Source organism: Laccaria bicolor, genomic scaffold (assembly GCF_000143565.1).
Source record: "Laccaria bicolor S238N-H82 LACBIscaffold_66 genomic scaffold, whole genome shotgun sequence".
NCBI lineage: Eukaryota > Fungi > Basidiomycota > Agaricomycetes > Agaricales > Hydnangiaceae > Laccaria > Laccaria bicolor.
The window spans coordinates 231131-258030 of record NW_001889937.1 but is presented as its reverse complement, the minus strand read 5'-3'; the positions used below and the strand labels follow the sequence as shown (position 1 = coordinate 258030).

The window sequence follows — 26900 nt, the reverse complement described above, 5'->3', positions numbered from 1 at the left end:
CTACTGTGTCATCTCTTAATACGCGAGTGGCCCCTTAATCGATTGCACATTTCTTGCCGGCTCGTTGGTACGCTGATCGAGGGAGATCCTTCATCCGAAAGACTCGTGGCATAGCTAAGTCGGAATGAGTCGGTTGGGAGAGGGGTAGACTGAACGGGTGAAGGTGTCGGGTGAAAGATCTCGCAGGGGCTAAACGACTACGGTAATCCGGAGGATCTGGATAGCCGAAGGGAGTCGAATAGCCGTGAACGCTGTAGCAGCGCTCCTGGACATCCTCGCGCGAACGCAGGAAGAACTGCGCTCAGCAACGAGTAGGGAATGGGTAATGGTTGGTACACTAGGGAGTCGATGGAGGCGGTATGTAACGCGTCACACTCCCGATGGCGTGATCGGAGTACCGCTTCCGAATTCTCCCGAGGCGAGACTTCAACATCGAATGTGAAGTCCGCGGTGCCCCCACCAATGTGAAACCTCAGTGCGTGCGGGGACTTCGTGCGATGGAGTCTCGTAGTACCGTAGTAGCTTGTCATAGTGTAGTGTCGATGAATAGAAGTAATTGGAGAGAACGCGACTGTTGAGGTCGCGCTCGTCTCCTAGGGTTGCCTAGAAGTCCTAGGCAGACCCTCGTTAACCCAGAGGACGGGCTCTCGTATCCTGTGGAGGAGGGAGCATTGTACAGGGCGCTCACCCTTTGGTCTTACCAGCAGTGGACATAGGACGCTGATCACCGAGCTTGGTAGCAAGATAGTGATGGTTTATGTCTAAGTGTGCTAATGCCAATACAAACAGATATAAGTCAAGTATTAGTAAGCGGGGCTGCGCGTATCCTCAACTCCGTATTACATCTGCAATCGACTTTCAACTGTCGAAAAAAAAAATCAACGGATCCATAGGCTGATGAGGCAGGAAGGAATCGAAAAGACCCACCTGGGGGGATCCGAGTCGGACAGAATTCTGGGTCTTTCAAATGAGGAACTAGGCACCTCCCAATTTCCTGAAGTTCGGCACAGGTGACTAGAAGTCTGTTTACCTTCACTGGCACAATATCATTCCACTCGTCCAGAGTTACAATACACAGTTTTAACAAAGATCAATTGACGGAAGTTACAGAATACAGCCTACATTTATAACATCAGACATAACTTGGCTCCTGAAGCTCTTCCTATATGTCCGAAAATCTCCACACCTAAGGACGGATCGGCGGTTGGATTTGCCAGTACGGGACATCCGAGTCAGTAAGGGGCAATATCTTAATAACGACCTAAAAGCACCAGAAAAATCAGCCAAAGCATGGGATAACAGAGTATGGATCGCGTACTTGGCCCTCGTCGTTAGTCGCAGTGTAATAGGCAGCGCCGACAGCCTTGGTGACCGGTCGAATCCTGAAAATACGATGAGGTGCCATGCAGAAACATTTTAATATAACACATACGTGTAGGCAAAAGAACGGCCATTTTCAGCATGCTCGATGTGCCATTCGGCAATGCGCTCTCTAGTACTAATGATGGGGCCATGGGGGACACTGGAATCGTCCTTCAAAGCCCAACCTTCACTGCCTGCCCACGCTTCGAAAAGGATGTGGTATACATCCTTCTTGCCTTCTACGGGCTGTATATGCCACTAGTGTCGGAAACGTATCAGTAACGTCGAGGAAAAACACAAAGTACTGACAATTTGCCGCCGAACGGTCGACAACTTTTCCTCGACGATAGTAACGATCTCGTCGAGGCCGTTGGTGGTGCCATACACTTGGGCAAAGGGAGTTGCCTTCAGAGTGTACAGATCGTCAGGGAGAGTAAATGTTTAGCAAGTTGTTTGAGTTCGAGATGAAGGGAGCTGATGATCCCAACCGTCGAAACTACCTGGCTTTTATGTTTCCTAGAATGGAGGGAATTAATCCGCGCACGGTTGTATACCAAGCCGGAATATGATGTCTCCGAGTAGTAAATCTGGAACAAAGACAAAAGCGGCGCTCGAATTACTCCACCATTCAGCGCAACGTTCGTGGAAGTAGATTGATTCCTCGCTTGGACCAAAATTGACGTGCTGGCTGGCATGGAATTCTGATGGGTAACCTGATAATCGCGGAATTCGACAAGTGGCGTATGGACTTGGGTAGCAAGCGAGACTCCGTTGGAATGAGATAAATCTCTCTCTCAAGTGCACTTGCGGTGGAATACTTGCATTGGAATCAGGTCTCGATTGCGATTACTAGACACGCGCAGGTTTTGAACAGCCTGAGGTTGAATGATAATTGAGAATGTCATACCTAAGAAAATCGTCACAAGGTCCAGTCTAGTCCAGTGAAGTGCCCTGCTAAAGCCGGTACGGATACGACGTGACCATTCGCCGAACTGAGAGCTAGTGGAAGTTTGTTGGAGACAGGTGTTGTACTTTGTTTTGACGCATGCAAGTGCGCGGGCACGTGGCAGTAGTTTATTTTGCCTGGTCCAGCCAAACACAAGTTAGTTCTCACCACCGCAGCCACCAGCAATCAGCGAAGACGTTGTTCTTGAAGAATGGCGGCCAACGAGGCGTCCTTCAAGGATATCCCAGAAATATACGAGGTTGGGGAATTATATGACGTACCAAACACTGGCTCATTACGTTTTGAACAGGTTGAACTTGGGGAGGCACTCACCTCTCGAACGGAGGCGCTATGTGCGTTGTTTGTAGTTACACACTCATCCAATTCTAACGCGCAATTTCTAGCTACGTTTCGTGAGCTTGGCCCCCCGGATTTATGTCACGTCGTCAAAACAACTGGTCGCAACGGTCAGCGCGATGTTGGTGGGCTTTTACACAATGGTTGAATCGAGATCTGACATTCATCCAGCTTGGTTCATACCACTACATATCTGGAGTTGACGCTTCTTCATCTGCATCCCTCGCCGCATACATCAACTCCCTGACATACGCTATCGAAGAGAACGTGGCATGGTTTTCGAAAACCCCAACTTGGAAGGTCAAAAATGGATGTTACTGGTATGTGGTGATATCGTTCACCTATCCCCTGGTTGTAAACCATCTATATACAGTTGCTTCAACGCTTTCTCTCGTGTGGACATGCGTGTCGACGTTAAGATACCTGGAGGGGTGAATGCATACGTGATTGATCTGCGTGGCGAACGGTACGTAATACTCAGCTTCGAAAACTTCTTACAGGCTCAAACCCCTTTAGACATGAAGCGACACCCGAAGTCTGGCAGGAAACATACGTCTCGGCGCTGCTACGCGCAATTCTGTACTCGGATGACCCGACGTATTGGCTTGAGGCATACCGCAAACTAGACCCTCTCACGTCTCCTGAAGGCGAACTCCGATTCCTGCAAGCTGCGGAGAGTCTTTTCACCAAGGGTTTGTACTGAACATCGACCTGATAATGTTCTTCGGGCTCACTCTTGTCTAGGTTGGCAGGTCGGGTCTGACCCCGAAATTCAAGTTGCAACGGTTGTTTCAAATCATCTGACTGCGGGCATCATGAAGTACTTCGGGGACAGCGGGCGGTATCAACAAGCTGCGAACCTCTTTGAAAAACTCGCAGTGCACGAACCCGAAGTGTCTTCCCTCCTGGCCAAGAGCTACATCGGCATGAGTGCGTTCATGTTTTGCATCCTCTCTCTCTACCCTCACCGCGTATGTTCTAGATGAGGAAGTAAAGGCTGTGCAAATTATCTCTGCAGCGATGAGGCAAACACCGCAATCGTATACCCTCCTCCACGTTCAGTGCGACTTCTTGAGGTCGAAAGGCAAACATGAATGGGCCCTCAAGTTGGCACGACAGGCAGTCAACTGCGCTCCAAGCGAATTTGTCACCTGGGAAAAGCTTACAGACCTCTACATTGACCTTGGCCAGTATGAATCAGCGCTGTTGACGCTCAATTCGTGCCCAATGTTTACCTTCAATGGCCGTGATGCGCACCGTATTCTTCCAGCCTCGAGGATCCACTCACCTTTCCATCGACCTATTGGAGACATCTTGCCTGACAAGCAGAAGACTGAGGATGACGAGGTGTGTCTTCCGTCATCTGAGGCAGGCTATTAATTGACTTAACTCTCTACAGGCAGACCCAGCCCTTCAGCGCCTACCAGCTCCCGGCCTCAGAGGAACCTGGGCAAGAGCTTACGCGTTGCTCACACGGCTGGTATCTCAAATCGGGTGGGATGAGCTGCTCAAAACCCGGAGCTACGTATTCGTTATGGAGGAGGAGTATCGCATGCAGAAGGCGCAAGGAGACATTCAGCAAGCTGCGGCTACCACCAACGGCCATGTGCCTGATGATATGACCTCGGAAGGGGATGCGGGCCAGGTTGTCATACACGAGGATGGGATGGTGGTTCGACCGTCCATGGACGATCAAGCTTCTACGCGGGCTATCATGTCTGCACCTAGTGTTGAATCGGTCGCACATTCGCCGATACCTACCATCAAGGTTTCGGCTGATGGTGATGATGAGTCTGATGATGGGGAGGAGGAAGAAGGGGACGCGAAAGGGAAGGGAAAAGCAGATGAGTCTGGGGATGCTGATGATGAGGATGACGAGCCGGAGGGTGGTGAAGAGGAGGAGGCGAAGAAGGAAGTGGATGCTCCTGCTCCCGCTAATGGCCAGCAAGTGAACGATATGGACACGCTTGAGAAGCCGGTGCAGGCTGCTGGGGAAGGGGAGCAGAACATCAATGAATCGTCCCCTCCCCCCGCTCAGGAGCCCTTTTCGTTCAGCAACAAGAGGCTTTGCGAGAGATGGCTTGATAATCTTTTCATGGTCTTGTATGAGGTGAGTAGATTCCCTGGCCCACGTGTTCTTCCGTGACCTCACACCGTTTACTCTATCAGGATTTGAGGGTTTGGACGATCTTCCGTGCTGAAGTCGCTCACTTTAAAACCCAGCACGTTGCCTACCGTAAGACCGGCCTTGAATGGGAAATCTTGGGTGATTTGGGAATGCGTTTGCATCATAAGGAGGAGGCAAAGGAGGCGTACCAGCGATGCCTCGACTCACCGCGGTACTCTCAGAAGCCATGGGCCAAGCTGATGGAGATGTATGCTGAAGAAGGCGATATCCAGCGCTCGATCCAGACTGCCATTCGTGTTGCGGCTTATCAGTATGCTGAGTATACTGAGATGACGGTACGATCATATTACTCCCCCTTCATTTAATTGTGTGCTCATTGAGATGTGATATGATTAGTATCCTACTCAAATCGCGCGAAGCTTCTTCAAGCTCGGGCAGATACATGGCCATGCCAAAATTTCATTCACGTTGCTGAGTATGGGATTGCCAGACCCGATTCTTAAAATTATGGATAGCTATCTTCAGTATGGGAAGACGTTCAAAGTTGAGGGGTATGATTTCTGATACTTCATAGAGCTGTTGTTGTTGTTGTTCTTCATTCGTAATAATACCCCCTTTAATTTCCTCTTTGACGAATTCATCTTCAAGAAGTGTAGCATCTGGTTTTTGTTCGAACTATGTATATGTTTTCTTGGGCTCCCAGTGACTTCACGGAACGGCCCGGACTGGTAAAATTATGGTCGCTCTGGAGTTCGGCCCTGATACTCTACCCTCGCTCTACTGCCCGTGGTTCCCTTGAGGACGACTGGTTGCCGTCGACGATTCTATAAAGGCAGTAAGCACTACAAGCGTTCATCGATTGCTTACCTACTCGAGTTCAATTAGCCTCGAGGCAGATCCCGCTTTTCCCCCTGGTTTTAGCGCCTACACGCCTACAAGTACTCTTCGACGATGGCTGTACCGGAAACATACCCTGGGTATTGTCTACGCTCTCTCGTTGGTGACTGTCCCTTTGGCATCAACTGCAGGAAGAGCCACGACATTCAGTGGTGTGAGTGTGGTCTTATAATCAAGTGCAAGAATTACAGACCGCACGTACGGGGAAAACGACATGCTTTATTGTTGTACAAAGCACGACAAGATGCTCAAGCAGAGTCGTCGAGGGGGTCGTCAGATTCGTCGCCGCAGGGTCGATCGGTACGTGAGCCCTGTGATATCGAGGAAAATGAATGTTCAATTAAAAATTAACAGGGTTCCGCGGCAAATGGCGCCACAAACACTCCAGCACCCAAGTTCTGTGAACAGTGCAGGAAGAACGTACCCGCTGCCGAGTACGATGATCACACTGAGGATCATAGAAGGAAACAACGTCAGGCCGAGATACAGGCTGCCTTGGAAGAGGCTGAGCAGGACAAGGAGGGTGTCTTGGTTGAATGCAAGACTGGGATTGATTTTGGAATCCTGGAGGCCGAAAGTGCCGTGGAATATACCATTACCATCGAAAACACAAATCCCCGTTCAGGAGTTTCGCTGCAGAGTTGTCGTATGCGCTCATCGAATCGGGGGGACGAGCACGGGAAAAAGTACGTTCTGATTCAATTGCAGCGTTAGTGGACTTATTTCCTTTCACCAGGTTCTCTGCTCGTTTGAAGGGGAAATCTAAATTTATAAAGCAAGGAGTTTTGAGGACTCTATCCATCTTGATGCACCCCTCGTATGCTGGGCATTACGAGGATACCCTAGAGCTCGTTTTCTTTCATCTTGAACTGCGCCGCACGTTTGTCATCACCCGACGTATTTGCGGCACAGTTGGGTCCCGAGAAGACCACGAACAACTCAAACCAAAGGAGCCGTACGCAAGGAAGAAGCTCACTCTTTTCCGCCCGGACGGAAATGTCATCCCGAGTATAAGGCCACCCGTTTGGACCCGCATAAAATGGGCGCAGGGCCTTCCCAAGTACCCAGTTCCAAAACCTCTAATCGAAGCGGCATTTGGACCCCATTCACATAATTCCAATGCTGTGCGGGCGGCCGTCAAGCGGTGGATGCCCTCCGCATTCAACCCAGTCACGTATGGAAGTTGGTTCCAGGCTCTGGTTTATCTCGAGGAAGAGCAATCAAGGTGCGTTGAACATTTTGTACTCGTTTCTTATGCTCAACTAGTTTGTTCGGCCAATAGACTTCTTCTGGATATGTACTCGCTGGAGAACGTTGAACTAAAGGCGAATTATCCGCGTTATGAGTAACGTCTTTTCCTTTATGTTCTGACTTCATCCACGCTAACGTATCATCCAGTCTTGAGGTCAAAGGGCTGGCAGAAAATCGGCCCTCTGTGCTTGTGGGAGATTACATTCTTGTCAGCCACACCGACACTGCGGACGACGGAACTCGAAGGAATTGGTTCGAAGGACGTGTTCACAACGTCCTCCTAAATCGCGTTAGCTTGCGGTTTGGGGAAGAATTTAGCGTTTACAAAGGGAACAAGGTCGACGTCAAATTTGTTTTGAACCAGCTTCCATATCGGCGGATGCACCACGCATTGAGCAACTCCTTCAGACCCGCCCGCTTGTTGTTCCCCGGGCCCGAACATTTGCGTGGTGCGAGGAGGGTTACACAAGCCCAAATCAATATGATTTCTCCAATTAACCGTTTACTGCGAGAAGATGATGAACAGATGGAGACGGTCGCAGCTATTCTGAACCAGAAGCCAGGGAGCATACCTTTTGTTCTCTTCGGACCGTAAGTGTTGAAATCCTGGCAGTCAGAGTGAATTCCAACTTTTACCCAATCAGGCCTGGCACTGGCAAAACGGTTACGATCGTCGAAGCCATGCAACAGCTTCTCCTCCTCAATCCTGATGTTCGCATCCTAGCATGTGCACCAAACAATTCAGCTGCAGACTTGCTCGCTCAGAAACTCACGAATCTTGGGAGACAAGCAGTTTTCCGTCTGAATGCTCTCAGCCGGAAACACGATGACCTGCCCAAGTCGCTTCGCGAATTTGCCCTCATCAATGAGAACAAGGTTTTTTCTGTCCCAACACTCGAGGAAATGAAGAAGTACCGCGTTGTGGTATCGACATGCATTTCTGGTGGGATTCCTGCAAGCCTCGGGCTTAAGAGGGGGCATTTTACACATATATTCATTGACGAAGCTGGTCAGGGGAAGGAGCCGGAGATCATGGTGCCGATTAAGAGTATTGCGAACGACGAGACGAACATCATTCTTGCGGGTGACAACAAGCAGCTGGGCCCCGTTGTTCACTCTCAGCTTGCCGGAAACCTAGGGTTGAGAGTGAGCTACCTCGCGCGTATCATGGATCGAGAGATATACGACCTCAAGAATGGAGGCTCGGGAGTAACGTACGTACCTTGCATGCGATTTTTGGATGTTGACTGACCTCCTCTCGCAGAATCGTGAAGCTTGTGAAGAACTTCCGATCGCATCCTTCGATCTTGCAGTTCTCCAATACTCATTTTTACAATTCAGAGCTGCAGCCATGCGGAGATGCTGCCTTGACTCGCAGCCTCGAGAACTACGAGGAGCTTCCGCGCAAGAAGTTCCCAGTCATCTTCCACGGAATTATAGGCAAGGACGACCGCGAGGCATCCTCTCCCTCTTTCTTCAACATCGATGAAGCTACTCAAGTGAAGAAATACTGTCTATCACTCATCAGTAACCGCAAGAATAGCATTCGTGAGTGTCCTGGTTTATCATGCTGCGAAAGCGATTAATGATGTTTGTTTAGGCGCTGAGGACATCGGTGTTATCACTCCATATCATGCTCAGAGGTGTAAAATCCTCGACCTGCTGAGAAAGGATTTCAGGATGCAGGACATCAAGGTTGGAAGCGTTGAGGAATTCCAAGGTCAAGAACGACGGATTATCATCATGTCCACTGTGCGAAGTAACACGAACTACGTGACGTCTGATATTAAACGATCCCTGGGCTTCGTCGCCAACGCCCGTCGTCTCAACGGTAAGCCCCCACCAGTGTACTCATGGACGTTCACTGAGGCATGCTCTTATCGCAGTTGCGATAACTCGGGCTCAAGCGCTCCTCATTGTGATTGGCAACCCAATCGTCCTGTCACTTGACCCGCTCTGGAGGGAGCTGCTCAATTACATTCACATCAATGGGGGCTGGGAAGGGAAACAGCTCGACTGGAACCCGGAGGAGGCAGTGTCGGCAGAAGCAAGGTTCGCAGAAGATAGGCGGACGAATGCTGAGCGGGAGGCGGAGGAAACGATTCAGAGGTTGAAGGCCATGATTGTGCAGAGGCATGAGGATTCGGACTTGGAGATCGATTTTGACGATGACGACGACGACGATGAGGCTGCTGCGTTCGAGCGACCCATCATTCGTGAATCTGAGTGAGATTGTTCTGGGAGATGAGGGTGAGGGCCCATCCTTTTGAAGTTGGAGAGATCTAGTGTTGTATATAGTCTTGAAATGTAAGATTGGCAGCATCGAGCCAGCAAAGTGATGTCCAACATGCTTCGTAACCAGAAAGAGAAAAGTATACATTGTATTTACACCGTCTCTAGATCATACCCAGTAAAATCAAACCACGTAAACAAAGCTCGAGGACTTGCAACTCTATCCCAGTAGATGCCTTTTTGTGCCCTTTCCGTCTATTTTGTAGTTCCATTCAGAAGAGCCATGGCCCAACTAAAAGAAGTATTTCATCAGAACCGTGAACCAACTTGGGAAAATGACCAATTACCTCGCCCTCTTGGCCCCTCTGGCTCAACCTGCAAACACCGTTGATGAATGAGGTTCAAAGCCTTCATCGCGTCTCTCCCCTCAATAACACATGAAATGTTGATCTCGCTCGCTCCTTGGCTGATCATCTCAATGTTGATGTTACCCTGCGCGAGGGTGGAGAACATCTTCCCTGCGATGCCGACCATATTGCGCATCTGCTTCCCTACCAACGAGAGGATGGCCATCTCACGGTGGATGGAGACCTGTGTGTGTGGGGGGCGTTTTCAGTGTGTGAATGTATGTGGATGGTTCGGGGGAAAGACTTACAGTCCCGCTCTTCTTGAGCTCTTTGATCAGTCGATCGAGCAACTTCTTGGCTAGCCCGTCTTCAATGGCCATACTGACGTGCACCTCACTGGTGCTGATCAAGTCCACCACAACCCCAAATCGGTCAAGTGTGCCAAAGATCCCTGCAAGGAAACCATGAGAAACACTCTTTCTGTTGGAATTGACGTTGAGCACTACGATGTGCTCTTTGATAGTAACGGCTGTCGGAAGCCGCTTGCGTTCCACAAGCGATGATGACTTGGGAGACGCAGGCTCCGAGTCTGCGTCTGTGTCAGGGTGGATAACTGTACCACCACCACTAGGGTTCTCGACGTTCTTGATCCTTATGGGGATCTTACGTCTAATAGCTTGCTCCATAGTGAACGGATGGACGACCTCGCTCCCGTAATATGTCAACTCCGCAGCCTCTTCGGGGGAGATGACGGGGATGAGGCGCGCAGTGGACACTTTGCGTGGGTCTGCGGTGAATATTCCGTCGACCTCTTTCCAGATCTGGAGCTCTGATGCCTGAAGACCAACTGCGAGCAGGGCGGAGGCAAGATCGGTGTACCCGCGCCCGACTTGATGGAGTAGAGAGCCTGGGACGGGGCCGAAGAACCCGGTGACGACGGGGACGCGGGGACCGCATTGCTTGATGCGTTCGCCCAGTGCATCGGCGAGCGAGTCGTAGAAATCTTGTGTGAGTGTTGTTGTTTCGTCGCTGTCGTCGAAGGGAGGGACAACGTCGTCCAGTGAGACGTACTCAGCGTCGATTCCCTGTTAGATCAATGTGAGAATAAAGTCACAAGAGGAAGAGAAGAAGCTGACTTGATCCCTGAGAACTGCTGTCATGAATTTACACGCCAGTTGTTCGCCAAGGCCAATGATGTTATCCTTGGATCTTGGGGATATCTCATCGATAATCTGAAAGGATGTTACGAATCGGCATAAGGTAACAGTAGTCAAATAACTGCAATGTTGAAATGGGGTGGACCAAACATACCTTTGCTGCGAAGAGGTAGCTTCGAAGCCATTCGCAGTCCCTGTCAATCTCCTCCTGAAGCTCCAGGAGTATTTCTGGATCGCGAATAGACGCCTGTGCAGCGTTGATGTGCTCCTGCCTTAGGAGCTCCACCGTCGCATGGAACTTGGGTAGTGTCTGTGTGCATTGGGAATCTGCGTTGATGGGGGTGAATCCAAACAAAGGCTGTGGGGACGTAGATCGGGATGATCTGCTCCTTGATTGGGGGCTCATTGGTGGCGACTGCGATCCGTCTGAACCGGTCCCACCAGCACCAAACAGGCCCCTTGTGATCGGTGTCGATGTGCCCGGAGTTCCTGCTGGTTTACTTCGCCGCTGAAGTGCCTCTGATGATGCACGCAGCAGGAGGTTCGTAGTCCCTAGGGCTTTTGTTGAACCTGATCGTGCAGAGCAGACGATAGCGACCTTATGTTGGTCGATGTAATTTCTGTGTAACACGTTGATTAAAATGGCTCCTTGAAAAACTCATGGCACGCACGAAACAATGTCTTCAGCAATCTTGACTGCGAACTTCCCGACGCTTGTGCCTCCAAATTTTTGGACGAGCCATTTCGCAGATGGGTCGGCGGTGTTCTGATGCAAGTTAGGAGGCGTCCTAGGGAGTGAAGCCTCCGACGAGAACGACGAGGAGCGCGAGGAAGGCGTCGAGCAAGGATCAGACATGGACGAAGAGGACGAAGGGGATAATTCTATGGGAAGTGGGGGCGTTTCCATGAGTTGTGGTTGCGCTATTGTAACAATTTTGTGGTTCGAGTTCAGACTTCGCGAAGATTTAACTTGACTCATTTTTCACGTGACTGAAACGACCCTTTGGAAAGTGACTACAGTTGCGGACAAACAAATACATCAAATTTATTCTACCATTTATGTCTGTCACCACATGAGTTTAAACCCACTAAAAAGCATTGAAATAGAAAGGATTACATCTAATTCATCCATTTGCACGAGCAGAAATTTCAATTTCGACAATCTGGCCAAAAAATCACCCAAAAAATTGGCGTGTGTCGAAAAAAATCGCTAAAATCTCGAAAAATTCATTGTTGAACAGCTTTTGAGGAATGGATTCTGATCCCAAAAAATTAGAACTTTCTTACGAGCTGTTCTCGCATAAAATAATACCCAAGTTGGCTCTAAAGTGCAAACAAGGGACCATTTTTATAGTGTGAATTTTATGTGAATGTACCTTTTTACCCATAACTGTCAAAATATGATGGGTTACTGGTGCATATCGTCTCAGGTTGGTGGGGGCCGAGTAACTTTGGAGTCATCAGCGTGGTTTGGCACTGCAGGACCCTCTTGACAGGCCAAAAAGTTGCGAAATTTTGGCCAAAAAATTTGGCGCCGCCAAAACCACGTGGGAATTTCATAGAAACAGTGTTTTTAGGCTGTATTCGACCGTCCGGATTCAAATCTGCCGTCGGTTTTTGCCAGAAAATTCGCATTCCTGAGATACCCGATTTGATGTGTTTGTTTGTCCGCAACTGTACAACCTTCAGCTTGAGTTTAGCTCTATTACTCCCTAAAACCCCGTATAGTCAACGTTCAAGGAGTCCCTATGGTGCTACCAGAATTGCCGAAGGTCCAAACATTTCTATGCTTTTGCAAGACGTCTCCAAGATCTGTACTAAGTACAGCCTAGCGGGTCCCTAGGGCTAGCCTTGCCCAAGCCTTACCTCGCAGCACGGTGGCCTGTGTTAATCTAGTGTTACTCTTTACTCTCGAATGCCGACTCTTTGTCAATCAGCTGGTCCTCACCGGCACCTCTGAGGCGTTTTTTCGCATATTAGGCGGTATCTTCCTGGGGCGGTTCTCCGACAACTGATCCTCGGAGCTCCTTTTCCGATGATGAGGAGCGTCGGCCGCTCTACCGTTTATCGATTCCGACCCGCAACACACCGACGTATCTCATGTTTCTATAGATTCGGAAGGCCTCACGATTTGCTAGCGTTTTTTTGTCGGGGTGCCCTCTGAATCACTCTCACTCTAAAGCCTGATGAACTCCCCCAGGCCTAGGGTGTCTGTTGTGGCACGCTTTTTACCGAAAGCTTAACGGGCTATTATAGCCATAGTCCTGGCTTCCAGTAGGCATCGTGCACTCTACATAGTCAGAGAAGTTGCGATCGAGTCAAGAAAATGCATCCTTTTGGCACTCTATACAGGTCAGAAGCCCTGGAAGGCGGGATCCCGTTTCTTGACCAATGGAGGCGTTTCAAGGCGTAATGCTTGAGAATGAAACTAGGCAAACAGTGGAGTGGCTAGAATCCCAGCAGTAAGATGCCTCCATAGCTTTTTCCGATTTCCTGGAGTAGTCTTGAATATTGAAGCTGACGAGGGAATGAACAGTGGCAGCCAGCCAGTAACAGAGTTTCTGAAAGCCATTGAAAGGTTGGCCAGAGAAGCAAGTGCGGCCTGAAAACGTGTATTCTGAACTCTGAAAAAATGCCTGTGGAGGGTTTATTGCTAATAAAAAAATCAGAACGATGCCAGAAACCTCTCGCGAGCTTTCACGAAAAACATCTTGGAAAGAAACGGATCTGGGCGCAATATGCACCGTGAGGAGCGTAATTGTTCCGACTGGTATTTCCTACTGTGACCTTACAACAGTCATCTTTGTAAAGCATATCTGAACAGGCGGAAGTTATCCGCAGTGTTCAATATTGGTTCAATATCATCTTCCTGAGATACCTTCTGACATTGTACCATAAAAGCCTAAAAAGACATCTAGTTCCATATATTTAAACAATGAGTAAATACAGCAAACCTCTACCTTTAAGTACAAGTCCTCCAGATAGAAAGGACAAGATCACCAGAATGTCAGTCAAATTCCGGATTATTCGTTGCCAGTGCTTCCTTTGCAACAACGACCAACTCCCGTAAGGATGCTGTTCGTGATCATCAGCAAAACTGTAAAGAAGTAATACAATGATGAATTGAGAACCCACCTTCTACGCTGGACATGCGCAATTCCCACTGAACAAATAAAGAAGACTTCCGTTAATAAAGTACACAGCCAGTTCAAAGACGTAACTGACCCCTTCAACCGAGCTGACTTCATTTCCAGTTAGTCTATCAGGATTTATTAACGCGGTATCCGCGCCGAGCAATGACTGTACATGCTGAACATGCTGTAAGATGTGATGTGCCAGTGCCCCGACTGACGCTTCAGTGGGCGATCTCGTACGCCTTAAGTCGGAACGAAGTATCCGGATTGGGCTGGGATGATGGCTATCATGACCACTCCTGGCGGAAACGGACGCGTGTATGGCGTCCATGTTGAGGGATAGAGGTAAAGGAGGTTCGACCTCCTCAAAGCTGACGGATTGCCCAGCTTGGGGACTTTGATCGTCGATATCAGCCGATTCGTGGGGAGTAAACATTTCTGCGTTGGTAGACATGGATGTTATCTGCTCTCCAAGTCGGCGGTTGACCGTGGACAGAATAAACGAGTGGTCTACCGCCGTGCGAGAGTCTAGGAATCGTTGCTGAACGGTATCACGATCAACAAAAGCATTCAGCCTCCGCTGGTATACCTCGGCGCGGATAGCACTCTGATATTGCTTTGAATATGCTTCGGAGACAACTGGAGAAGTTCAGGGACGTCAACATTCCGGAATGAAAAAAACGTGCGTTGATCCACTTACTCGATATCAGAATAGTCATGGCGCCTACTCCCAAAAGCGCCCATACAACAAAAATAGAACGACCGGCTGGTGTGCGAGGTGAGAAGTCCCCTGAGATGGCGTCAATAGAGGCGCCAAAAATTGACATTAGCGAAATTACTTGCCATATCCTAGCGTGGTGAATGCTACGAAACCTAGATAAGGCGTTCAGTAAAATGCGTCATAGAAGAGCAGAATAAAATCATACAAAAATACACAGCTTGTCCAAAAGTCCAACTCTCGGTAGTCATAAAGATGGCGGAGCCAGCCTAATCAAAAGAACTCAATTTAGTCGGAAAAATTAAAGCGATCGTTATGAAAAAAAAACTGACCATCCAGAAAAGAAGGAAGAGCCCAAAGGCACACGATAAACGGGCATAAAAAGCAGCCTTCTCTTCCGCCTCCACCGTAGCCTCAAATAGATCCGGCTCCATGGTTGTTGTCCGCGTGAATGGTACACCGTGGCCACGTCCACTGGCAATGCCTTCTGAATCGTCTTGATCGTCGTCATCCGTGTCGAAAACTGGCGTTTCTGAATTTCTACCCGAGCTGTGGCCCATAGCCAAAGCGAACCTCCCAAGCATAGCTATCATACCGCCAATACGAACATACGTCAACGGCTCTTGCCCACTATCCAAAGCGACGCCAACAACTCTAGGACTGTAGCCGGCAGGCAAGAGGTTAACGAGAGGGGCGCCAGCTTCCAGCGCAGCAGCTTCCAATTGCGCCAACGTCAGACCTTCGATGTTGAGGCGTTTACGGCGTGGGCCAGGCGTGTACTTCCACGTTGCTTCAGTCTTTCGTTTGAGGCAAAAGATATTCCACCATCTATCCATCGATTTATCGGCAACCCACACCGGCAGCCTTCTAGCTCTCAATCTCCATTTTACAGCCTTTCTCCAGCGCAGGTTGATCCGTCGCTCGCGATCACGCACGCGGATGGCACGCATGCGTGCTTGAAGATTCACGGAGACTGCCTCCATGATAGCGTCGCGTGATAGAGCCACGGCGAGTGCGAGGTTGATAATTCCGAATGTGACGTAAGTGCAGACGATCACGTAGGAAATGGGGGTGTTGGGGTGGATGTCTCCAAATCCTAATCAACGCCAGTGAGGACGCGTGAAACTTTGGAATTTCGAGAGAGCATACCAATGGTTTCGATTGAAACGACGGTCAAGTACAGCGCGTCAATAAATGAAAGCTTGAGGAGGAAAGCCAAGATGAGGGCGCCAATGGCGATGTAACACAGCAGGATGATGACTATAATGACCAACGAACGCTGCTTGTGAGTTAATCCACTCCCTGAAAACGCATTGGGTGAGCACTCAAAAAGATACGCAGTAGGTCCATACCACTATTATCAAAACCGGGAGTTCTAAAATAGTCAATCATCAAGGTGACGTTTGTGATAGTTGATGCAATGGTGGAGCAAACAGTCATCCAGAACGCCTGCCCATAGGTGAACCCATCATCGAAACGATGCTGCACACCAAAGATCGTCACAACGGTAATATTAAAGATGTCTAAAGCGTCAAGTTAGCCAGAACGCGTACATCAATATCCGCGGGGGAGGGAACTGACCATGGACCGTAAGGAAAATTATGCAGAGCAACGTCATTAATTTTACTTTTCGCTCGGTAAACCGAGACACCAGACACGCGCAAGCGACAAGCGCACAAGTCATGCTAGTGGCGATCGCGACATCCAGCAGGCGAGGGTTCGGCCTGGTCTCGATCAGCTTGCCATCGGGCCCCGTTCGGACATACCAATGCTCAGTGAGGCTCGGAATGGAGAGGAGAATGGAGAAGGGGACCACGATGCCGGAAAAGATGGGGAAAATGCGGTACGTTGGCGTTTGCGTTTTTTCTTGGCCCGAGGAGTGGTGATTGGACGGCGACACCGTGCCAAGGCTGTTGGTCCATGGAAGCGAGTGGATTCGCCGACAAAATGCCCCGAGCCTATTGTTTGTTGAACGCATATCCGATGGTTCTTCCGAGTCGTCGCCCGTGTCTATATACCCTTGTCTTTGAAGGGCTTCATTGCGTTCACCTTCGTGAAACATCTCAAAGATGCGCGAGAGGCTGCGTTTAGGCGTGGTACTAGTGCTTGTGGAGGGCTCTTCGGGTGATGATGAGCTCTGTACATGAGAATCAAAGCCTGCATTCTTCTCAACGTCGACGTCCTCTTGGAGCCGCTCTTCCGAGTCCCCCCCTTGTGCATTGAACATTTGCTGGAACGTTTTCACTGGCACCAACATCTTGAGTCATACCTAGAATCAAAAAGCCATTTTTAGCGCACACGACCTTTTTATGAAGTTAAAACGACCCTCCCTTTCTTAGCGAAGGAGAGTAAAAGAACCACCGTCGACTCACCCTATAGATCGTACCGGTCGAGCGAGGAAAGAGGAAGGAGGCTGAAGAAGAAGTTGTGGGGATGGAGCAAAAAGTATCACCGCAGCAATGTGAAAATTTTGAAGCTGGATCCAAACAACCTCGTGGGACGGACTAGCGCATGCATGTCAATGGAACTGTCAATTCTCAATGATGTCAATTGTGGTGGAGGGGTGGGGGTGGTCAGGAGGTCAAAACTCCCTTGTGCATGAGGAACCACTAGAGAAACAAATGGGGAAACGTGCATGGGGAGCAAAAAATCTTAGAATAGCAACAAGATGTAACGCCCATTTTCGATTGGTGACCCTGCAGGGGGAATCCATTATCCCACTAATCTGCTTCGGCAAGGTGTTACCGGCATTCGGCTGCGCACCCATAGATAAGTTATAACCTCGATGGGTGAATAGCCTCCGCCTCCTTAGATGGTGCTTGAACATGGTGTGCAAGGAACTTATCTTCCAAGTTTCGTTGTAGTTGGTCCAGGCTTCAACTTGTTTAGGTTCAAAGCTTAATCGATGAACAGTTTCAAGCAGCCGAGCAGCAAAGATCATCCGAGTCCACCTGGGAAGAAAACAGCAATACCCTGAGCAGTGAGCTCGCGCGAGGCCGAGTCCGAAGTCCAGTTGTTCAAGTAATCCGATGGATTGCTTCGCGGTAAGGGTGGGCAGTGTCAATGAGTCAGCGGGGAGCCTGAGATGACGCGTGGGTGGCGGGGCAAAAAGCCGATCAACTCAAAATCTTTGCGGCCATGCGTCACTCAGGACAGGCACTTCTGCCAAACTCTGTTACCGAATCGGACGAGGAGCCCCAATCATCGTCCGAAGCTTGTCCACAAGATCCTTTGCTAAAAAGACCGTCTCATTTTCCTCCTCATAACGTGTTGAGCTGTTCATCAATAGGCTCCAGGATGCAGATGTCTGCGGGGTGTAAAGAAGTGGCGACATATTGTTATAAACTCGTGTCAGAATATTTTAACATCGACGGCGGTCAGCGCAGACGCGGGTACAGTACGGGTACGTTGCCAATTATATACAAACGTCTGCTGTACTAGCTACCGTACTATGCTAGTTATAAAAATAAAAGGCTCCAAAGCCCTGAACTGGGATATACCGATAGATACAGGAGGTATACGTGTATGTATGCGAGTGGGAGAGTGTCGGGGATGCTATGTACTATGCCGATGATATGATGATGGGGGGAAAGGGGGACGAATATAGGTTACTCGATAAATTATGGCAACAGGGAGTGACCAGCTTCATTTTCACGGCAAACACCGTTGTTTGTCCACCTGCCGAGTTGCGTGACGGACATAACTATTACAAAATACTATTTTCCCACAATAGTTACCTTCGTAAAATGTTGAGCACTTAATAGTTTTGAGTGCATCAGAGATGGTAAGTACACAATCTCCTGTCTATTTGCTTTTTAAAATTGTTTGTTAGCTTTCTATTATGATAATTCTGCTAAATTGTTCTTTACCAACACTGTCCAGTCACATTATGCTGTTCAAAAAATTAGTCAAAAAGAAATTCAAAATTCTTTTTCAGCCACTGTGCAATGGTGAAGAAAACTTCAGCAGTTAAGAGTGAAGAAAGAAATTTGATTCTCTTCACCACAAATCTGCAGCACTCCTCATGCTGCATAAACCAGCAAAAAAAGCTACTTTTAAACTAAAATGCCTTTAGTATCATTGAAATTCTGGGGGATAAGTTATTGTAAGTCCTGTAATAATTACAAGGACTCAAAAGGGAATAAATCTTCTAGTACATTTGCAAATCACTGCTTTTCCCAGATGTTATACTTTGAATGAGGTATTTTTTACTTTGCAAACATGGAGGGTAAAGACATGACTGTAATGGAGAAGCAGCATCAGCAAGAAAGGACATTCAGCAGCTCATCAATTAATTTGTGGAATACAAGAAAATATGTAGAGTGAACATCCTAGTGGGAGTTTAAAACATAAACCCATAGTCCTTAAACTTGCAGTAAGGATATTCAAAAGATTCTCTCAGCTACCTTACCACCATTCTGAAAAATTTCAAAGTTTGCAGATGGAACCATGACATGAAACAAATTCCAATACATTTTTTACTAATCCTTTGACCTGGATTGAACCTCTTATAGTTGGATAAATTGCAACAGGCTGAAAGCTGGGTAACATTGGTAAAAAACAATTCAGAAGGTTCAGTACCATGATACAGAACTGACAAACAAATTTCCAAACTAAATAGGCAGGAAATTGTGTACTCATCATCACTGATGCACTCTCAGAACTGTTGTTTTCAGTGGATGCTTGACATTTACGAGCCACAAGTAGGTAAATTATCGTGGGAAAACAGTATTTTGTAATAATTATACACAGCAGCAACTCGGCAAGTGGACAAATAACGGTGTTTGCCGAGAAAACGAAGCTGGTCACTCCCTGTTGCCATAATAAATCAACACAACATCTTCAAGAAACAAGAAAAAAGGAAATGGGAATGGGGCTGGTTAGCAGTCTAACCTTTCACGGTATATTCACATTTTTTTGGGGGGAGGGGGAGGCGGGTTGGTTGTTGAGATGCGATCTTGAGCTAAGTTTGTACAGTAGTTCCAATTGAACAATTTAAAAGCCTGAAGGCTGAGCGCGTTGCAGGCCAGGGCACAGGGTACTTGATGTGGCGGTTCTTCAATCTCCAAAACGTTGCAAGGAACCGTGGCGGGATTCTTCAATCTTCAAAAATAACAACATGCTGAATCTTGACGTGTTGCAGGTTGTTGCAGGGGTAAGTACCTGACATGACGGCGGATCTTGAGTCTTGATGCGTTGTGTTCAAATGCTCAACTCTCATCGGACAGGGACGTCTTGCGCATCGTCCGCCTCAGCTGGCATCCCACACGGGATCTTCAAAGTAAGAATCCCATCCACCATGGACGCATCAATGTCTTCACGCTGAACACACGCGTAATGATAGAAAGGGGGGCAACCAGAGGGGAAAAAAAAAAGGGAATCAAAATTAAAAACTCACGATTAAAACACAAAAGAGATAGAGGGTGGGCGAAAATGGAGTATGCACAGGGGAGGGAAGAGAAGAAAGGGAGAAGAAGCGCACTTTAGTTTCACCCGGCACAGCGAACGTTCTCGAAAATTCACCAAACTTTCTCTCTCTCACAGTCAAATCACTTGGTCCCTCTCCCTCTTCAGGGGGAAAGCCAACCACAGGAAACACAGGCCTCGTACGCCCATACACCGTCACCTGCTTCACGCGGTTATAATAACACGTCGAAAGGATCACCCTCACTTGACTCTTTTTCACGCCGGGCAGCTCAAGCATTGCTGTTAGCGTCTTGGAACTTGGATCGTAGTGGATGTCTGAGCGGATGAGGTACCGCGGTCTTCGGGGAGGAGAGCGGGCAAGGGGGTCTTCGGTGGAGCGGGGTGAGGAGGCCATGAGGGTTGAGGGGTTGTTGGGGGCGGGGGAGCTGTCATTGTCGGTCATCGTCACGTTCAAGTCGACCATCATCAAAGGAGGAAAGAACGCACCTAACGGAAGACCCAAAACTCGTAATCCGACTACCAGGCGAAGGAGCAAGCGGTGAGGGCCTCGTAGACGACGAAGCAGCAGCAGCACTCAAAGGCGGCACCTGCGCAGCAAACCGAACATGATGCTCACGCGGCGGTAAATGCTGAGACTGCGGCTGCTGCCTCGCGCTCGCCGGGCCCGTCGAGGGCCTCCGATACGGATGGGTCAGTTGTTGAGCTTGATGGCGCACTGAGCGAGTGGCCATTGTTGAAGATGAGGTGCCGGCTGGAGAGGGCGATGGTCTTCTGCTAGAGTGTTTCGAGTCAATGTCAATATAAGGGCCGAGCGGGGGCGTGCGTTCGGGAACTACTGGCGGAAGATCTGACCTTCCAGAGGAGTCGTGGCTGAGCATGGCGTGATGGACTGGATGCAGGAGGATAGGCGTGTCGTCGTGAGCTGTTGCTTGACTTGGAACTATATGTGGTGGCTCTTCAAGCTGTATTGTCTGATACGGTGTAGGCTGTGTAGGCGAATGTTGTATCAGGTCCCCTTGAGGTTGCTGCTGCTGCTGTTGCTCTTCAAGTTGCTGCATTTCACGTTCAATAGTATCCCACTGTGGATGATATGGCTCGTGTGGTGTAGAAGGCGTTGAATAATTATCAGCTGGAAATTGTCCAAATGGATACGACATGACAAGGGTCTTGAAAAAAAAAAGAAGGAAAGACGCGCCTTTATATGTGTACACGCGCCGTCACATCGAGTCACACGAACAATGCCCAACACGAGGCAAGGACCCCGGAAACCGCCGACCTCCCCGCCAATCAGCTGCGAGCGGGAGCATGCGTTTGGGGTCTTGGCGCATCACCGCCCCGTCGGGAGCGTTGAACAGCATTATACTCTAAGTAGCCAATTACGGTGAACTATAAGATACACAAGAAGAAGGTTACTACGAGAGAAGTTGAACAAAGTAGTTGTACAAATTTAAGTGACTACCCAAAAACACGGTGGACATGTAAATCATCACACCTCGCCAGCGCCCTTCACATCCTCATGGACTTCACCTCGTTCATCATCAACACCACCCACCTCAACCGGCGCCGCCAAACCATGACTATGACTCCCCGCCCGACTCCTCGAAATCGATAACAAACTCCCCGTCTCCGCCACCCTCGCCCCTCCCCGATCCACACTCGCCCGTCGACTAGCAGCCCCAGACCCAGAACCCGGACCCCCAACAACCCACCGATCAACGCTCCCCCTCCGCGCATTCGAGTTCCGTCGACTAAGCGGCTCGATGGGGGACAGCGAATGCTCCCTGTCCCTGTGCGGCATGTGATATGATACACTTGGAGAGCCAAAGGAAGATGAGAGCGACGGGGGAGGGACTGAGGGGTAGGAAAGACCGCGGTTGTTATACGACATCGTCGTAGATACGTTGGCGTTAGTCAACGACGACGGCGGAGTCGTAATATTCGTCGTTGAACTGAGAAAACTCGCAGGATTGGTTGATGATCCGATGGGGGAGAACGGGAACGGCGATTCGGAGGAGGACGGGGAGTGCGATAACGGCGTATTACTTTCCGATGTATTATTCGTCGGTCTGTGTGCGTGCGAGACGGGTAGACGCGGGATGGGGACACCATGCGCATGGGACGATGATGTGCGTGGGATATGGTGTGGGATGTGATATATCGACATAGAAGGGGACGACGTGTTGGAGAACGACGACCGACGGTGGTGGGTAGGCTGCGAGAACGGGTCAGGGGACGGCAGTCCTATCAGATTGTCCACCGACAACCCCAGCTACAAAAACAGAAATTCAGCATCATCCCTTCAATGAACATAACATAACCCCCATTGAACTCACCCGTCGTCGATGCTCAATCAACTCCTCCCGGTAAATCTCATTAAGCCTCGATATCCGAATATAATCCCTCTCCGTATCCACAAGCCTATTCCTCAGCTGTTCATTCTCACGACGCATGGCCTCAAGCATCGCTTCCCCACTGGGGTCCCCACCACCACCCGACATGAACGTCCGGAACCCCGGGGACGTACTCACGCTCGTCGACCCATTCTGCTGTTGTTGGGCTAGCCTTAGAGCAGTAAGCTCGCGAGACATCCTATTAACATGCGATTCCGACTCTGCCTCCAGCGCATTCTCCAGTCCAATTTTCTCCTCTCTTAGCTAGAGGGTGAAAGAGGGTAATGTAAGGTAAAGAAAGCACGACGGGAGGAACGTAGCTCACCTGCTCCAATTTCCTAGACAAAACATTGATAATCCGTTCTTCCTCAGCTTCATACGCATTGATCAGGTCTTCTTGCTTGCTAGTGGCACTAGCTGCTGAACGGATACGGTGGGGTGGGGAGAACGACATCGATTCAGATATCAAGGGGCAGCAAAGGAAGGAAAAGCGGCGATACGCAGTATAAATATGAGTTTGAGAAGATCGAGGTAGGTAGCAGGAAGTTGAGGGTCGACGGTCTGGCTTTTTACGTGGTATAAGACAAGTAGTAACCAATACCTCCGACTAGCCGGATATGACGGCCTTTTGATGCGATCATACAAAAAAAAAGTACGTCACTCGAATACTTACTCGGTTCAAAGCTCGTAACTTATCGTGGGTCAAAAAAACCCACAAGAATCCTCAGAACGATAAAAACCTCCCTCTCAACCACAGCATTCCATACGTAAAACCGCCTGCAGGCAAAGGAACGTGCAGATCCTTCCCTAAGCCCCAATCAAAAAACAGCAATCCGCGACCCCATCTGAGAGTCCTTCCATCATGCCTCGCAAATTGAAATGAAAATTGAAAGTGTGGGGACGATACGAAATGAACGCAAAGTCCGCAACGATATCCGAAACCACGAGGTCCCCTCCTTCCTCGGGTTTGGATCCGCCCTGGATGCATCGAGAGGGAACTGCTTGTCGTGTAAACGACGCTCAACAAGCCGAAAGCCCGGCAAATACGGTGCCTCGGGTGTTCTCCAGACGAATCCAGGACTATCCATGACTATCCAGGACCTATCCAGGACATGCATGCTTCCACCCTAGATATCGAACACTTGCCAAGTTCTCTGGGGGCGTTGAGTGCACCCGTTTGAACGGGCGGAGCATGAGAAGATCGACGTTTCGTGAAGGCACAGGGGGCCAGTGTGTGAAAGCTTGCTTGTAAACATGAGTATGTATTTCTCGGCCGAACAACCTTAAAAGTTAGATGTCATCGGCGGTCAGAACTGGTAGAGCGTTATCGGGCAAAGTCTCTTAATGTCTATGAAGAAGTTAGCTTATACCAAGCCAAGCGTGGTCAACAACGCACCTTGGCGTCCAAGTTGCGACTCCATTTCGTAGGCTGCAGAAGAGATTGAAAAAGTCATATTGGTACTGAGATTCGCACCCAACAAGCTTCTGAGAAAGGTTGGCCAACCAGCCTACCACCACCACCATACCTCAAAGCGGAGAACACTCCCTCCTCAACCACTCCAAAGCCCTCGTATCACCCTTCAACAAAGGCGACACCTTATCCCACGTCTCAGCATGATACTCATCAAGCCACTTCTTCTCCTGCTCATTCAACAAGCTCACATCAACCAAGTTCTTATGGATTGGACACCTATCCAGAACCAATTAGCCTTCCCTTACCCTTCATCGAAGAACGAAAAAACTGACATGGTAACATTCTCAAAACCAAGGTATCCCTTATCTCCAAAGTTATTCGGGGTCTTCACTTCACGCACGAGAACGATACTCTCAATTCGGATACCGAATTTGCCGTCGGCGTAGTACCCTGGTTCATTTGAGACGGTCATCCCGGCTTTTAGAGGTGTGTTGTTGAGGGCTATGAGTTGGTTGAGTTGGTTGAGAAACTGAGCGACAGATTCGTGATTAAGGGAAAGCCACTGACCTATTCGCACACCAATCCCATGAGGCCCTTCATGGACATTCAGGAAGTGGCCGACGCCATGTCCAGTGCCGTGCCTAAGACGAGATGAGCATTTCGTTACAGCCTTTTACAACGAATTTCGTCACCGGTAATCTAAAAGGGAGTGTTCAGTCGTAATTCGAACAAGGAACCTTCGGGAATGGACATACCAAGACCATCCTGCCACAATGCTCGACGAGCAAAGGCGTCTCTGTAGCATACCATCGAATCAGCTGCGTACGTTTGTGGGATTCATTGAAAGGCCTCACATCACGTAGCCAGTGGTTCCATTGGGAAAGACCGCCGTGTCAATGGCAATGTGTCCCTGCAAAACCCGAGTGAAAGCTCGTTTCTCTTCATCAGTCGGAGTGCCGAAATGCTAAAAGAAACATCACATGAGGGTCAAAGATGGTGAGTGATGCAGAGGGTTCTTGCCCATGTTCTCGTGACGTCAGTTGTACCATCAAGGAATTGGCCTGAGAGGAGAGAAAGCATGAATGACTGTGTTAGTGAAAGAGGACGTCACGAGTTACCTCCTGAATCACAAAGATAGACCTTGATTGAACAGACGATAAGAACGTGGATCATAGCATTTGAGCAGACGATACCTGATCTTTCTTGATGATAGCACAGTCATTAGGATCCGGCTTGTAGTGAATGATAGCTATAACAACATCAGAGTGGGTAACCCATAACCCAAATACAACCAACGAACCTCCGTTAGGACCGGTACCCGAGATTGTATCGAAGGACAAGCCACGAAAGAGGTCGAGTTCCCTATCATGTCGATCAGTGATCAGCCTTGACGAATCCTTGCAAGATGGATCACTCACGATCGGAACGCTTCCAGCTTATCAGCACCTTGACTCTCGTTGATCACAGTCCCATGATTGAGCTGCTCCTCCAACCACGCAAAGTACCGAACAAGAGCAGCACCATCGCGGATGTGGCTCTGCCTAAAACCTTCCAGCTCCGTTTTGTTCTTGATGGCTTTGAGATCGGCGATGGGAGAGCGAACAATCGTGTAGTTGTCCTTCCCGATAGCATCAGCTACCGCTAAGCTTGCTCTGTCTCCTATCAAGACTTTCTAAGAAGAAAAAGACGATGGTAATGTGGTTGTAGCTGAGGTGATGATGTGAAAGAACGAACCGAATCCCTGTCCAACTCCAAAGTGCGTGAAAGACTGTTGAGATGCTCGAAAATGGCCTCGTAAGGCATAGTGTAAACATGTTCAAGATTGTGCCGCGCCGTATCGTCCAACTGCGCACTGTCGATGAAGAGAATCACTTCGTCCATCGTAACCACTGCATACGCAAAGAACACTGTATGAGGCTTAATTAGTTATACAGAGCAGGCTCACGAATGCTAAGCATACCGGGATTGTATTCGATATCAGAACCACGAAGATTCAAGAGCCAAGCCACCTCATCAAGCATTGTCACCACAATAGCCTCGGCTTTTTTCTTCTTCATCTCTTCACGCAATGTCGCAATCTTGTCAAGGTGAGACTGGCCAGAATACTTTACGTCGAGATGGAACACGGAGTTCTGAGGGCGCGAGGGCCGGTCTTCGCCCCAGACAACGTCCACGAGGTTCTCTTTCAGCGAGACAAGTTTTGAATATTTGGGTGTCAGTTGTTTGGTTAGAGATTCCGCATCCGCTGCTCAAGGGTCTCGGTTAGAATGGAGGTATGGTGCGACTTGAGCAAGACGACATACAGGCTGCTAGGAGAGTTGCGTCGATGCCGATCTGGGTGTGGGGCCCCAAGTTCTTCAAGGGTGTTAACCCATCTGATTATCTAGCGAGACCATCCACGGCACACCTTGTAGAGAAAATCTTGCCATGTAGGAACATCTAAAGAATGGCTTGGAGAACGAAATGATTGAGAGGTGTGAGTGGGACATACCTGGAAGACCTTGCTTCATCAACTTCCAATTTCTACACATTGATCAGTCCTCGTCGACGTTATGGGAACGAAGTTTCAATCTCACTTGTCTAACTGTTTCTCAGCCTGAAGGAAGTAACGCCCATCAGTGAAGAGGTAGGCCTTGTCCGTAGTGATGATGGCGCATCCTGTAAGTCAAGAAACCATAAGTCAGAGTTCCACATAAATCGTCTAAAAAACTCACCTGCCGAACCATCGAACCCCGAGATGAAAGCTCTCCGCTTATCGCAATTCGCCAGGTACTCGCTCGAATCTGTCAAGTGTTTAACTCAGTTCCAAACTCGAAGGTTTCAAAGGCAAACGCAATGCGTACGTTGATCCTCGCTGGGAACCACAAAGGCTTGCACCGAGTGCTGCTTCATCAGCTCGCGAAGTTTAGCCAGGCGCTCGGTAGTGTTGACGGTGTGGACTCCATCCGCTCCCATCGTTGTGCAGGACGTCGTTACTGTGCGTAGAGATGGTGGTGGAGGTCGACGAAGCCCCTTTTCAGAAATTCGGAGCCAGATTGCCCTCCACATGACGGTACGGTCACGCCTAAAAATGGACTCAACATTGCCCTGGGACTGTCCCGAATTCTACCTCGACCCTTGCACGGATACCTGTATAAAAC

The 26900-nt window shown here is 49.1% G+C and overlaps 7 protein-coding genes across 7 annotated transcripts; 2 read left to right on the top strand and 5 right to left on the bottom strand.

The window, feature by feature from the left end:
* Positions 1 to 197: 197 nt before the first annotated feature.
* LACBIDRAFT_334597 (uncharacterized protein) lies at positions 198 to 1748 on the bottom strand (the record flags this gene model as incomplete). Its single annotated transcript, XM_001889339.1, has 6 exons — positions 198 to 522; positions 689 to 770; positions 928 to 1030; positions 1319 to 1382; positions 1433 to 1608; positions 1672 to 1748. Coding segments are annotated over 6 exons (825 nt in total), but the record flags the coding sequence as incomplete, so codon positions are not given.
* Positions 1749 to 2519: 771 nt separating this feature from the next.
* LACBIDRAFT_192159 (uncharacterized protein) lies at positions 2520 to 5494 on the top strand (the record flags this gene model as incomplete). The annotated part of the gene is made up of 13 exons (XM_001889373.1): positions 2520 to 2567; positions 2619 to 2661; positions 2713 to 2786; positions 2837 to 2985; positions 3039 to 3131; positions 3182 to 3357; positions 3410 to 3595; positions 3648 to 4012; positions 4065 to 4271; positions 4326 to 4446; positions 4561 to 4775; positions 4835 to 5128; positions 5190 to 5494. The coding sequence occupies 13 exons, from the start codon at positions 2520 to 2522 to the stop codon at positions 5355 to 5357; spliced, it is 2139 nt and encodes a 712-aa protein (XP_001889408.1). The 3' UTR covers positions 5358 to 5494.
* Positions 5495 to 7422: 1928 nt separating this feature from the next.
* Positions 7423 to 9171, top strand: LACBIDRAFT_241029 (uncharacterized protein; the record flags this gene model as incomplete). The annotated part of the gene is made up of 6 exons (XM_001889372.1): positions 7423 to 7532; positions 7586 to 7733; positions 7914 to 8155; positions 8206 to 8489; positions 8542 to 8772; positions 8828 to 9171. The coding sequence occupies 6 exons, from the start codon at positions 7423 to 7425 to the stop codon at positions 9169 to 9171; spliced, it is 1359 nt and encodes a 452-aa protein (XP_001889407.1).
* Positions 9172 to 9524: 353 nt separating this feature from the next.
* On the bottom strand, positions 9525 to 11428 carry LACBIDRAFT_151854 (uncharacterized protein; the record flags this gene model as incomplete). The annotated part of the gene is made up of 7 exons (XM_001889338.1): positions 9525 to 9764; positions 9829 to 10605; positions 10657 to 10752; positions 10832 to 10975; positions 11031 to 11035; positions 11179 to 11297; positions 11349 to 11428. Coding segments are annotated over 7 exons (1461 nt in total), but the record flags the coding sequence as incomplete, so codon positions are not given.
* Positions 11429 to 13684: 2256 nt separating this feature from the next.
* LACBIDRAFT_315031 (tandem pore domain K+ channel) lies at positions 13685 to 16786 on the bottom strand (the record flags this gene model as incomplete). Its single annotated transcript, XM_001889337.1, has 10 exons — positions 13685 to 13752; positions 13813 to 13840; positions 13903 to 14450; positions 14512 to 14601; positions 14655 to 14684; positions 14738 to 14798; positions 14862 to 15625; positions 15679 to 15831; positions 15882 to 16052; positions 16111 to 16786. The coding sequence occupies 10 exons, from the start codon at positions 16784 to 16786 to the stop codon at positions 13685 to 13687; spliced, it is 2589 nt and encodes an 862-aa protein (XP_001889372.1).
* Positions 16787 to 19746: 2960 nt separating this feature from the next.
* Positions 19747 to 22800, bottom strand: LACBIDRAFT_334594 (uncharacterized protein; the record flags this gene model as incomplete). Its single annotated transcript, XM_001889336.1, has 6 exons — positions 19747 to 19851; positions 19928 to 20381; positions 20443 to 21122; positions 21449 to 22225; positions 22290 to 22610; positions 22672 to 22800. The coding sequence occupies 6 exons, from the start codon at positions 22798 to 22800 to the stop codon at positions 19747 to 19749; spliced, it is 2466 nt and encodes an 821-aa protein (XP_001889371.1).
* A 1073-nt stretch (positions 22801 to 23873) lies between these two features.
* Positions 23874 to 26808, bottom strand: LACBIDRAFT_315028 (uncharacterized protein; the record flags this gene model as incomplete). The annotated part of the gene is made up of 19 exons (XM_001889335.1): positions 23874 to 24036; positions 24093 to 24261; positions 24328 to 24401; positions 24453 to 24459; positions 24516 to 24556; positions 24615 to 24724; positions 24781 to 24821; positions 24879 to 24900; positions 24954 to 25009; positions 25061 to 25122; positions 25179 to 25432; positions 25495 to 25667; positions 25721 to 26005; positions 26064 to 26115; positions 26168 to 26199; positions 26252 to 26283; positions 26337 to 26418; positions 26475 to 26543; positions 26604 to 26808. The coding sequence occupies 19 exons, from the start codon at positions 26806 to 26808 to the stop codon at positions 23874 to 23876; spliced, it is 1929 nt and encodes a 642-aa protein (XP_001889370.1).
* Positions 26809 to 26900: the final 92 nt, after the last annotated feature.